Raw genomic sequence first — 14010 nt, forward strand, 5'->3', positions numbered from 1 at the left:
GAATATGAGTGTTAAATTTTGGAATTGGGCCACTTGATTCCGTGTTGTTCATGACCTCAGTTGGCAACAAGCTTATGGAATGCATATTCTGGTGGGGTGAGGACATTGGTTCTGAAAGGAGAGGGATCAAACGAAATTCCTTTCTTAGTCAGGTATGTGAAGAGAATTTATTTTTGCTGAAGCACATTTTATGTGCACTAATATGTACCTAAACTTTTGAAGGCTGCCTGGGCTTTCTTGATTGCAGAAAATAATAATTTACTGAAGCCGTGAAGTCCAAAAGGTGTTGTAGTTAGTGTATTTCATAAACTTAGTCCCCCTTATACAGTGGCTCCTAGTCCTTGTCTTGTCTCTTAGCCTGAGAGCAGAGACACCCTTTTAGGGAAATGCCCATAGGACTTTCATAGTTCTAAGGGCCTTACAGAGTATTGTAAGCAAAAGGAATAATAAAATAAGAAAAAACCTACTGCTAGCTGGAAATAGTTTCTTTACCTTAAAAACCAATGCAGGAGCTTCAGGCAAATTACTGGCAGCAAGTTTTGAAGGTCTTACTCATTTTTCACTCAGATTGTGTACAGTCATGGAAACTCCTTGTCATCAGCTACATCACTTTATGGGAGCTGTAAATGAAAATAGATGTTTGTTGCTCTACTTAGTTGGGTTGCAGAGCTTTAGGCCATTTTTGCTTGTCTTGACCTTATCCATTTCTTTCTTTTAGTCTCTACATTTTTATATATATCCTCTGACATTATACAACAGAAAGGGAACTGGAATTTGAGGGAGAGGTACTGTTTTTGCACATTGAGGATTTAAGAACCAATGTTATCCGAGCATAAACCAGGTGCATGTGTCTTATTGGGAGAAATAAATGTTAGTGTATTTCTCTTAAAAATATATTGGAGTGTGCAAGTCCCATCAGGTTCAACAAATTGAAGACACTATTGAGGTTATGTTAACACTGAGCAGTGAACTGTGGTTTAGTGATGTCTAAATTACCACATCAAACTAATACTGGAAGAGAACCTGACTTTACTTAGCTAATTAGAGAAACTGGCTTGTTGGCTGGGAGCAGTGACATGTTAAATTATGCTTTGGACCTCAGTATCTGTATGTTGGTGCACAGGGCTACAGGGTTGGTCATAACCAGTTTTGATGTTTCTGTACTGTGCTCTGTTGAATGGAAAAAGTTCTTATTGTTAGCTGAAATACTGAGGTGTAAGATAGCTTCACAAAAGGTACATACAACTTTTTAAATACTTTTTTTTAGTAGTAGAAGAAAGAATTATCTTGAAACTGCATCTGATTTGCAATGAAATTTTAATACTGTGAGATGAAAGTCTAGCAAATGTTTTTTACAAATTAGGGAAAATAAAGAATTTTGGATTCCCCCTGTTTAACTCAATGTTGTATTTTGAATTATTTCCTAATGAGCATGGAATTAACAAAAATGAAAGCACTTCCTATGAAGAATCTAAAATTGAGTGTGAAGAGTAAACTCCATACTTGTGGTGTGAAGTGAATGCAAAAGCACTTAGCAAAAGAAAATGTCTAGGGGAGCCAAAGAGAAGTAAGCAGGCTAAACAGTGTGAAGGTGGATATTAAAAAGCAAAAAGGTGATCAAAAAACAACCTATGTCTGAGGAAGGTAGATTCAGGTCAGTAAAAGTCTTTGTTCTTCTTTTTTTTTTAAAGTAATTTGCTAGAGGCATGAAAATTAGTTATAAAACTGGTGAAACTAGTGTATTGTCAAGGTGAAGTGACAGTCCCAGAAGACAACACAATGGGTAAAGAACAAAAAAGATTTTTCTATATCTATGTCACAGAGGAGTTCAGAAATATTCTTAAACTGCTTTTTGCAGAGCAAAAGGATTTTTCTCAATGCAAATCACAATTTCAAGGCAAGAGAAAGTGTTATAGAATGAATTGTGTGATTGACATGGTACTCACTCTAGTTTTAAGGAACTAAGAAATGGAGTGAGCAAGTAAATGATCGTTGTAACTGGCAGTATCCTACTTAACAGTGTTTTTTGTTAGAGACTTGATTGGTGGGGAATGAATTTTAATTCTTGATGGTCCCCTTGATTCATTTTTAATCTGCTTGATTCTTCTACTGGGTGAATCAATAGAAATGATAATTAAGAGTACAATTACTGGATATGTAGATAAGTATAAAATGCTGGGGGAGAGCAAAGACTGTAAAGAAGCGTGCCTTTTCTGGAGTGCTTTTGAAGCATCAACAGTCATGCAGACAGAGGAATAATTACAAAGCAAAACTAACTTCCCTGTAAAATTCAGTGTTCCTTGAGTAATAGTAGACAACATTGCTATGTGGCAGATCTGGAAGGTCAGGATGCATAGGGTAATTGATACACATGAAGTTAAAGATCCTAGTCTTTATGTAGTGACTTGATAGAAATATGAAACTTTATAATGAAAGTGACTCTTAGGGAATTTTTTTTTTGTCTGTGAATAAGAATAGTGTTTTGATTTTTTTTTTTAATAGGATGTCAGACTTCTTATTCAGCTTAATTACTGCCTACTAACTTTATCATTTCAAGAAAGCTTGTGAAGTATTTTCATAGTTTCCATATTGTAAGGCACCCTAAAGTAAATAATGGTATTGATGTAATATTGACATTTATGCTTTTAAAATAAACATTGCTGTGAGTAGACTTCAAAGCTTCTTTTAGTTACAGTGTTTACAAGTTTCAGAAGGACTGTTTGGTTTATGTGCTGTTGATATTATTTAAACTAGTCTTTGCAGCCAAGATCTGTGTAATTATTTAAAAATTATTTATAATTATGCCACTGCAGAATGTTACTGGTAGTAGGTGTATTTATGGCACTAATGTTTTCTGAATGTACTTTCTTCTGTAAATACATTTTTGAAGTGTTCTGTAAATGTCAGTAACTCCGAGTTTGTCATATACTCCATTGTTTTGTTCACCCTGTTCATATTATAATAAGATACCTCCTAATCATATTATAATAAGCTACCTTTTTAATAAAAAAGTACTATTTTTAGTTAGATACTAATAGACTTAACTGTTTGAAGTGAGCTTTTGTTTTGGTTTTGTCTTTTAGGAAACTCTGAGCTGAAAGATAAAGAGGACCAATTTGGAAGAACTCCACTTATGTACTGTGTCTTGGCTGACAGGCTGGACTGTGCAGAGGCATTGCTGAAGGCTGGAGCCGATGTTAATAGAGCTGATCGTAGCCGGAGAACTGCTCTCCATCTTGCTGCACAAAAGGTAATTTCCTTACAAGCGCTCAGCTATTGTATAAACTTATGGCTTTCACAACAGGTATGAGGTGGGTTGACCCTAGCTGGACACCAGGTACCCAGCAAAGCCACTCTGTCACTCCCCTCCTCAGCTGAACAAGGGAGAGAAAATGTAATAAGAGACTCGTGGGCTGAGATAAGGGTAAGGAGAGATCCCTCACTAGTTACTGCCATGGGCAAAAATCGAGAAAAATTAATTTCATTTCTTACCAATAAAATCAGAGTAGTATAATGAGATATAAACCCAAATCTTAAAAACATCTCCACTCTCCTTCCTTTTTCCGGGGTTTAACTTCACTCCTGAATTCTCTACCTTATCCCCCAGCCAGCAATGCAGGGGGACCGGGAATAGGGTTTGCAGTCAGTTCATCACGTGTTGTAAATCTCTGGAGAGTTATTTGTTATTTTTTAGTGGGTTTACTCAGTGTATTTGTAGCTGTCTGCAGAGACAGTATAAGGCATTGCTGTTATAAGAATTTGTACATTCTAGGAAAAATAGTCCTTGTCTATTTTGGGATAGCCAGTTCTAAGTAAAGACTAAATTTTGTACACTGTGATAGTCCTTAGGATTTTAGCATTAATTCAGTGAATATAAGGCCAAAGACTGTTAATTACTAGTGTTATGTTTGAGAATTTGTATATTCGTGGGGTATGGATATGTCATGTCTCGGGATATGGAATACCAAATCATTTTCAGGTCCAGGAGGGAAATACATTACTGTCTGTTTATCCTTATACAGTCTTAATCTATAACACTGTTCAGTTACATTGTTCTACCGAAGAAGTGTTAAAGGAAGTATTCAACAACAAAATAAAAGGTCATTTAAAGTATAGCTTCAGAGCTGCAAGAAATTTTGAGTTTGTTTAGGGCTAGGGGAAGTGTCCACAGTCATTGGAAAATGAGCAAACTGCTGATGGGACAAGATAAAAAAAAAAAGGGAGGGTGAGTTTGTCTAGCTAACCAAGACATTTGAGTTCATAAACTGTGAAAAAGACTACACAGAGAAGGTTAAAAATTCAAACTAAAAGGAACAGGCTTTTATTTGCTATTTTACTTTTTATTGTATGTTTAGAACTGTAACTGCTCAAAAATTAAAGTTGTTTTGACTGTGTAAGCTGTGTCGTTTGGTACCAGTTAGAGTGCCTGCCGTGATTTTCATAGCAAACCATTTTGATTTTGTAGTATCTTGTCACCTGTTCATAATCATAAAGGAGCAATTAAATAGAGAACCACTTGGGAAGATAATAATAAGGTGATATTCTCCAGGTACACTTGCATGGGAGTCCACAGGGACTGTGTGGTCTGTGTTACTGCATCAGTTATTGAGAAATGAAGAGTTCATCTAATATTTTAAGTTTACAAATTCCTTAGGTAAAAACATTAGCTATTAAAAACTAGCGTGAATGCATTCTTGAAATGTGTATAGTAATGCACAATATTACTTGGCTGACATCATTATTAGCTACAGTAGGTTGTAGCTGACTTGAAATGGGCAAATTCATCTACTTGGTTACATACCACTACACCCTGATGAAATATTTCCGTCATCCGGTGTACCAGGGTTGACTTCATGTTTCTAAGTAACCAGCTTACTGTGAATGTTGTTGTTTCAAAGATAGGTATTTCATAAACATGACAATGTCAGAGACTTAAGAAATTGCTGTAATGTACTATACTTGTCTGGTGTTCATACAGGCTTTTTGATTTTATGATGTGATAGATGCATGAACATTTTAATCATATTAAAAACTTAATCTTAAAAATTACATTTTTCCCCACATTTTTAAAATACATTTTAGTATGTTAAAACAATATAAATTCTTTTTTAAATCTTCGTCTGACTGTTCATATTGTGGGTATTTGTATTGCAGCAGTTCAAGGCAAGAGATATTTTGCCTCGGCATAGTATCCGTTGACTGCATGTGCTCTCCATTTCCTTTATGCCTTGCTGCAATCCTGAAGGTTCCTTTTGTACCATGGGATACTTGGACCCTTCTTAGATGTATTTTCAGTTGACAGTGCAGATGAAAAAGTAGGTACATGGTGTTTTAGCAGTAGATTTTATGTAGCCACACACTTACTTGTGTGATGTACTACGTAGATGTGATTCACCCCATAGTCAGGTAAGCACTTGTAGCATTGTAGTGCTGGGGGGCTTAAAGTGGTCAGGAAACAGCCCTTGTGGCTGCTTTTCATTTGCCTCACTTAGCTGTCCTTTAAAATGGTGTTCTGTGTCTTCTGAGCAGTTACTTGCTATTGATGTCAGCTTATGAAATTAACATTTCATGTGTGTCAAATTTTATCTTTAGTCTTTCCATATTAACATTTTAAGATCTACGTTTCTGTCATGAATGTATTCTGAAAGATATATAAAGTTAAAATTCAAAGCAACTTCATGTTTCATGCAGTTTTGGCTGTTTAAATAATGTTTTGTATTCTTCTTATTTCTCACTGATACTATTGTTTTATATTCTTTTTTTTTCCCCCAAAGTAAAAGAAAAATTCCTCAGTAACCAATATTGAAGGTTGTCTTTCAGATAGAAAAAGAACATGCCGAGAACACCCATTTCCGAGTTGCTTTGTCAGTGTTGGTTAATCATGAATCCATTTATTTACCAGGGCCACTGTATAGATTTTTTTGTGTTCAAGCTTGTTGGTCAGTCACTGTCACTTCATCAAAAACAGATTCACACGACTTTATAAATGTCCATTAATTTGTAGTCACAAGCATGAGTTGTTTAGAATGACAGTTCTTGGAGATTTGGATTCCTAAATTGCATCCTATTTTTCATTTAGTTTGGAGAGAGAAGTTAAGATTTACAGACCTTTACATGCAACCAGCAAAGAGAAAAGGAAAGAGATGATGCTCCTTTCCCCACAGATGTTGTTAAATAAAGCAGATGGAGGTAAAATGAAGTAAGGTTTCCTGAGTCAGAACTTTCCTCTCTAGATACTACGATTGCTTTTGCCACTTTTTCCTATCTCTTGGGAGTGCTTTTGGATCACCTTACTCATCAGACCGCAGCAGACACACATCCTAAGGGTTAGAGTTTGATGCCGGAATATTTGAGACTCTTTAGATCATCATTCTACAGGTTCCCTTTTCATGTCCCTTTGCACTCGTTCTTCTGAAACAGTCTTGCAGTTGATTTGACAAAAAATGGTCTCTGCTGTCTTTTGGAGCCACAAAGAATTTGTGAGAAGATGCTCTTCTAATGCCAAACAGAAACAGTGATTTAGCCATCTTGGACTGAAGGAAGCTGAATGTCTTAATTCATGTATTTGGATTCAAGATGGTGTCTCTCCCATTAGTAATCCTGGTTATCATAAGAAAAATTGGTTTCATTCTCTGCGGGATGAGAGGAAACTATTCCCATTTTTCTGTCTGGAGAATTCACTGTAAGAGAACTGTCAGTTCATGTCTTTAAGTCCTAGTAAAATAGCTTCTGGGTTTTTTTGATCCCTGTAATAGAACAAACATTCAGAAATGTGACATTGACCTAAATTCAGTCATAAATCATCACTGTTAAGTAAAATGAATTAGAACTCCAGTTGCCTTTCTTCTCTAGTATGTGTTTCTGGTTGGATAGGGCTTAACTGTAACATCATTCCGTTAACACTTGCATAACTACTTTCTGACTACACCTATATGAGTTACAAACCTTGGTGAGGGTGTGTAAACACGTATATACATACCAGCGCTCCGTTATATTCTAGTTTCCACCTCACTGCAAGTGTTATACTTCTAGCTATTTTCTGCAGAATAGCAGGCAGCTTTTGCTTCCATTATGTTTGTTATTACATAAGGAGTAATATATACATGTTGTTATTACATAAGGAGTTTATGTTGTGAAAGCATTTCTTCCAGCCCTTCAAAATGCGAACAATCACATCCAGTGTTCAAAATGCAAATTCTTATTTTTTGATTATACAGGGTTCTTCCTAAATTATAGGTAAAGATTTAAGCACAACCCATATGGTCATACAAAATATTAACTGACATAATAGTTTCACCGTATTTCCTTAATCCTTCATCTTTTCCTAATAGCAAATCTAGCTCTCTTTTAAGTAGTTATGTTCTTACTTTAGGTTGTTAAGTTGTTACTTAAGTTGTTACTACTTTGTGTAGTTGATCTCCTCCTGAGTATTCTTGTATTCTCTACCAAAAATATTTCTGATAGCACAGCTAGGCAGACTGACCTGTAAAATTAATGTTCTTTCAGTTCCAGGGGTTTCAACACAGGTAAGAAGTGAAGGCAGTCTGATTTCAGTACCCTACTCTAGTGCAGTTTTAATAACCAGGTCATATTTACCAGTTAATGAGGAAACTTAAGGAAACACAAAGTTGCTGTGTCATCCTTGTCTTGCCATGCTTCACTCAAATGGCTTTTGTCACTGGAGCATGTCTACAAAGCAGTAGTTACTTGAAGAGTTGTCAGGTTCTCATCTGTGCTCATCTCAACAAAAAGTTCTTATAATCTCTCTGTCTCAGACTTCCTTAGTGACATTCTGGGCTATTTACAAGAAGTAAAGCTTAGGATATTCCCTCGGTTAGTGGTCCGTTTCAGCCTTTGTAAGCCTAAGTGTTCTCACACCTTTCTTTGAAATTATTAAAATGTGGTCAGAAATTTTGTCTGTCAATAGAAATTTCGGCTTGAAATAGCAATGGTTTTTGAAAAACAATCTGTGGTTATGCATTACTGTGATAGCCTTTGAGTGGCTGCTTAATGCTAATAATTATGTTCTTAAAGATAAGTTTTCTGTTTAGTGATAAGCATCTTCTGTATTTACAGCTTTTAAGCTTTACACATCTGTTGGTGTAAAAAAGATTTTAAACATGAGTACAGAGCTAGAAAGTTGAAGTATTTTCTTAAATGTAACAAATATATCTTTCTCTTGATGGAAAATACTCAAAATATAGCACAATGCAATGTGAGATGATGGGCTGAGAATAGGCTCAGGTAACTGAAAATTTACATTGCAGACATGTGCACCTAAGCTGGTCATGTAGATGACTTAAAATGAATGCACTTGATGGTGCAGTCCGTTCACCCTAAAGTAGAGATGAGTACCTTAGGGCACACTGACTTGCTTATTCTTCCTTTTAGGCATCTTACTGATGTAGGTTTTCACATTGTCATTGCCTAAATTGTGACAAATTAACCTCACCCAAGACATACATTTTTTAGCAATTCATCATTTTCCGATTGTCCTTGACATGATTTTCTGTCATCAGCCTTTTGATGGAGATGCTTCTGTCTTGGTAGGCAGAAGGCCATGTAAATGAAGTTACTTGGCTTTTCTTTTTGGATTTTCTTCTGTTCCACTGTTTTAGTCTCCTTTTTCAAGTGGACAGGTCTCCCGAGCAATTTTGAAAGGATGCACACCCTTTAAAAAAAAAAAAAGAAAACACAAGAAGGAGAGGTCAAGTAATTAACTTCAGAAAATTTCAATTAAAAAGCAATCAAACTAAAAAGACCCCAAAAATCCAAACCCACCAGAAAACTATACAAATTATTGCAGAAGTGCCCTGTGAAGATTGCCATGGGAGTTTCAGAGGATGGTTGTGACTTCCTGAATACAGATGTAATTTACTGGGAGCTGAAACAGTGACTGATTGCAACAGAAGTAGAATCATTAACATAATTTACCAGTAATTTCACACTGAGGAATTGCAGTACTATATGGGTACAGGTTGTTTAAACTGGTATAACTTAGATTATTGTGAAATACACATGCTATGGAGACAGATACAAGTACTGGGATTACCGTGTAACAACAGGCATTCGTTTCCACTTGTAAGCATTCTGGTAACAATTTGCTTATAGTGTTAAATTGCAACTTGTTTGAACACCCACATGTGATACTTGTGAACGGAAATGTTTCTACATACCCAAATTACCTGTGTATGTTTTGTCATTTATCTTTCATTAAGTAATTCCAGTTTAATTTAAGGGAAAAAAAAAAAGCATGCCTACTTCTTTCAGAATTTCTCACAGAGGTTGCTCATTTGCAATCTGTTTACTCTGGGGTGTAATCTACCTGAATCTCTCTGAATACCTGAAGTGTTAATAAGGACAGAAGAAAAAATTCTGTGGTTTTTTTGTTGGATTCTAATAATATGCACTTAAAATAATCTATCAGGATGCTTAACTGTCAGGAAGATATTAATGTTGGCTTCAGGAAGATTAATATAACCCCAGTGGGAAAATGTGACATTAGATGCATTAAATATTGTGTAGCTTATGTTATTTATTTGCTGACTTGGTTGTTGATGAATAACAGTACATATCCAGATGCAGTTAGGAATTTTGTGTAAAATAGGAGAGTATGTTTTAAATTATCTTCAATTTTTCTTAAACTAGATAAAATGGTAGTTCCTGTATATTCAACAGTAACCATGAAGGTAAAGGGAAAAATAAGAAAACACAGGCTGTGGCAAGCATAAGACATGGCAGAAAATTAGAAACAGAAAATAGTCTGTGGTTAATTTATTTTATGAAAGTTTATTCCCAAGTCGTATCTAATGAGTACAATCAGGATAGTCCAAGAGCCCCAAAACCAGAGTGTTATTTCCCCTTTACTGAGCAAGGAAAAGATGTTTGTATTAAAACCTCTTGAATTAACTTGCCAGGGAGAAAGCTTATGCATTTTTCCCTCGCTGCCTTTTTCAAGATGTGTTTCCCGGACCTGTGGTCTCTCAAATATTTCATAAGGCTTATTCGATCTGCATAAAAGAGCACAAGTGCTTCTAACTTTCTTTCCCAATCTATATAATGAAAATAAATAATCAGGGTACCTTTCAGAGACAATGGTGGTCAGTTCATGTTCTTTTTTCCCTCAGGCCAATGACCTTTTGTGACATTCCCTCCTAAGTGAGAGCTCATAATGATCAATATTAATTCTATGCATGTGGTTTCATGAAATGTGAATGAACTTTACATTTGTTCTGTGACTTTCATGTGAACGTACAGTTTGATTAAATATGAAAAATCAGAACAAACCAAGGTGTAAAACAGGTGCCGACTAGCCAGAAGAGGTGATTTTTTTTACACGTGGGACTATAGTTTTCTCTGTGTTTAATTATGCTACCGACAGTAGCCATGATACAAATGTTTTCTTAACTTTCCTGGACAAAGAGTTTTCTCTAGTGAATACAGCCTGAGGATGCTCAAGGGCAGAAGGCACAGCTCCTTGCATGTAATTTGTATGTTACATTACAGATAACCTGATCTAGCTACCAAAGTGTTAGTCCCATTCATGGCCCTCCACTGACCCCTTTTCAGAACTGTGGAACTGCTCACTGGTCAGTGAGTTGACAGAGAATGAACTCTACAAAATAACAATTTTCTGACTGTTTAGCGCAAGACCTCATGCTCCCAAATGCTTTTTGCTATTGCTTGTCTTGGTCTGTCCTGCAAGTCCTATTGAAATGGTTGAAAAATAGCTACAGGAAAAGTTAAAGAACTCACATTGCTACAGAGGTCTGATTCACGGTATAGTCCCTGAGAAAGTTGTGCTATCACTGCTGAGAAAGAATAATAAAACAGAGGATTTGCAAGGCTGGAATTTCCTAAATGACCATTGACAAAATGAAAAATATTCTCAAAACCTTAGGTAAGAATGTAACAGAGTCCTATTTGAGTTCAGGAAGGAGGAGAACCCTTTGGAGGTTGTTTTTTTCTATGTGATAAGTAGCAGCTGTGACTCTCTTTCAGAATCCCATATGTCTCTCCTAATTCTGCTTTTGACTGTTCTTTAGATTTCATTAATACTTCCATTTGCCTCTGCATTGACCTGTCTCGATTCAGAAAAGAATAGTAAAGTATGAAAATGTGATCTTGAAATCAAAGTATTAGTGTCCTCTTATGAAACTCAGCACTGCAATGTAGCTCCAAAGCATCTTAAATTTCACCATTTCTGCACTGAAATGTTCAGGGTGGCTTGGAACATGATTGTACACAAGAAATACTACATACTAGAAGCATCTTGTGGAGATCAGTGTTAGATAAGCTCTCTTGCATGTAGCTAAAGAGAGAAATTATTGATCTGAAAAGGTTCTGAGAAATCAAGCAACACTAGATATTATGAGAATGGTCAGAACACTGTCTTGTATATTCTTCAACTGAAGTTCTGCATCTTGATTCATTAGGGCATCACAGATGTGAAGGAGAGGGAAGGCTTTCCAAGTCAGTTACAGTATGGAGCAGCATCATTGAAACAGGAAGCTTGACAAAGTTTTGTTGGTACAGAGAGCTTAATTTGGGCACTACTTTGCAAGACCAATATGTGATTCTCATGTGTTCAGGCAATATGTTTTCATCTTGCACACCTTGTCATGCCTCGTAACAAGGCAGGAACATGCACATTGTTGGTTCCTCATTAAGTGTTAAGTCCCTGTAATCGTAAGGTTTTCAGCAATCGTCTGTCTACTGTCAAACTGTGGGTTAAAATTCTGCAGAAGATAAAATTGTGGAAATACGGTTCTACGTGTGTCAGGTTTCAGTTGCACAGCAGATACTAAGGCGTCTAAATCTGATTTCTAACTGGTTTTATGTTAGCACGAAATCACATTTTAAGACAAGGTTATGCAAAAATTTACATGTCAAACCAGTTCTTTTGACTTCAAGATCAGAATTTCAGAGTAGCTAAAGATCAAACTCTGTCTCTATACAGAGTTCACTGATAAAGGTGGTATGAATGTATATAGCCTATAGCACTTGTAGAATGGACTTTTTAATTATTTTAGTGACTGTTGGTTACTAAACTAACTTACTCTAATAAAACGTTTGAAAATATTGCTTGCAATTTGTGGCTGCCTCACTAACTGTAGCTACTTTCCAGCAGACATTTTACGCATTGAAGGATTTAAAGCACGGCTAACCAAAAAATATAGCGTCTGTTATTGCCTTGAGTAGGATTGGATTGTGAAAGAAAACAAATAAAGCTCACTGAGGCACTAAAATGCATTATTCTATGAATATCTGTCACGTTTGCTGTATAGCCTGCTGTAGACAGAATGCTTTTACCTACTTCCATTCGTAATAGCAAAATAGTATTTTTCCCCATTTAGAATAGTAGAAACAAAAGCTGAAGGTGGATGGGGTTGTTTAAAGAGAGGGTTTGCATCAGAAGTGTTTGTGGACTACTTAGATGCTACACAGTGGAGTATATTTGCATGGAAAGAAATGGACTAAGTGTAATGCCTGCTCTTTGACATGAAGAAGTGTTGATCTCGAGTTGTCTGGGGCAGTCGATGACTGGCAGCTGTCATTGTGGCATCCATATTTTGCAGGATTTTGTTTTAATTGTGAGGTTTGCAAACCTAATTTGAAAGTAGAACAAAGAATAAATAGATTTAAGGTTTTTGTGAAGATGAATGGATTAGTTCTTGCTCTGTATAAGGGATGTTCAGATATGATTCTTAGGGAGGCACATCTGGAATACAACTTGAAAAATATAGTGGTATATAATTTCTGATTCTGACTTGTAATAGTGGAAAAGATTCTCACTTATCAAGAATAGTGATCATAAACCAAATATTATAAATAAGTCTCGAAGCAGAAAACTCAAGAATAATAACAGGCTAGACAACTCATTGGGTTGGTTGGTAAGTCTAAATCTTAAAGACATTTACAGATTTTGCTGATATGATTAGACGTTAAGAACAGTAATTTTTCTTCACTCTTTGGCACCAGCTAGAGCTCTAGCATAACATTGTTGGTTGGTTTTGGTATTTTTTTTAACAAAAGCTCTTCAAACAAAAAAAGGAGAAAAAAAGCCCAAATGAGAATAATGAACTAGGTAAAATAAAACCAAATTGGGAGAATGATTATATCACAGAATTACGTATCACAGAATATTCTGAGTTGGAAGGGACCCACAAGGATCACCAAGGCTGCCAACTCTTAAGGCCCAACTCTTATGGGCCCTGTATGGCCCATACAGGGATCAAACCCACAACCTTGGTGTTATTAGCACCATACTCTGACCAACTGAGCTCATCTCAGGGTCATATGTATTCCATTTCTCTTTAATCAAGGTATGTGTTAAAAAGAATGAGAATCTGCTAAATAAGAACAGACCATAGTAGTGAGTACAACCTAGGACAAGTAGGAAGTTTGTAATATAAACAGTAAGAGAGTTTTTAATCCTGGAAAACCTAAACAACTCTCAAGAACACTGGACTCACCGTCAGTAGTCAGCAGCACGGGCATATTCATGTTTTATGTCTTTAACTAAAGCAACTTAAATTAAGTTTAAGTTTTCATGTAATTTGATTTGGTATTATTTTTTTATTAGTAAATAATTTTTAGAAGCGTAGGAACTCCTTGCTGGAAAATATATTTTTCTTGGCATAGTTGAGAAATCAGCTAATTAATTATGGTAGGCAGTGCTAATTGCTTTATAACTGTTTAAATAACTTGTGTATTCTTACTCACATTATTCTTTTGATTGCCTGATCTTAACAATGTTCCTATGGTTGTGGTGTTTTATTTTGGTGGGTTTTTTAATGTTCTCTTCTGTCATTTGTTGTAATAAACAGCCTCAGTTTAGGGACTGTGCCTCTGATCTTCTTGTTTCTGGTTTTGGATAGTACCGCTCTAAGAATAATAAATGTTATTGCTGCTTTTCAGTTTGCCTCAGAGTGATGTGACTTGTGAGGTCCTATGTCACTAGATACTGCATATTATCCTAGGAAGAGGATTTTTTTTCCTTGAGAAACA

General features: G+C 35.9%; 1 protein-coding gene across 4 annotated transcripts in view; it reads left to right on the forward strand.

Annotated features, from left to right (window-relative positions):
- The window catches only part of INVS (inversin), a 99951-nt gene that overhangs the window by 7030 nt on the left and 78911 nt on the right, over positions 1-14010 (forward strand). For 3 of the 4 annotated variants that reach the window (XM_039387507.1, XM_039387508.1, XM_039387509.1), the window contains one exon: positions 3084-3250. In XM_039387507.1, coding sequence (XP_039243441.1) covers positions 3084-3250 — 167 coding nt within the window. Of the gene's footprint in view, positions 1-1141; positions 1655-3083; positions 3251-14010 lie in introns of those variants that run through there. The other variant, XM_039387510.1, reaches the window with a different exon arrangement.

The sequence above is a fragment of the Pipra filicauda genome, unplaced genomic scaffold, assembly GCF_003945595.2.
Source record: "Pipra filicauda isolate LSUMZ 115617 unplaced genomic scaffold, ASM394559v2 scaffold56_size3634133_pilon, whole genome shotgun sequence".
In the NCBI taxonomy this organism is placed as follows: domain Eukaryota; kingdom Metazoa; phylum Chordata; class Aves; order Passeriformes; family Pipridae; genus Pipra; species Pipra filicauda.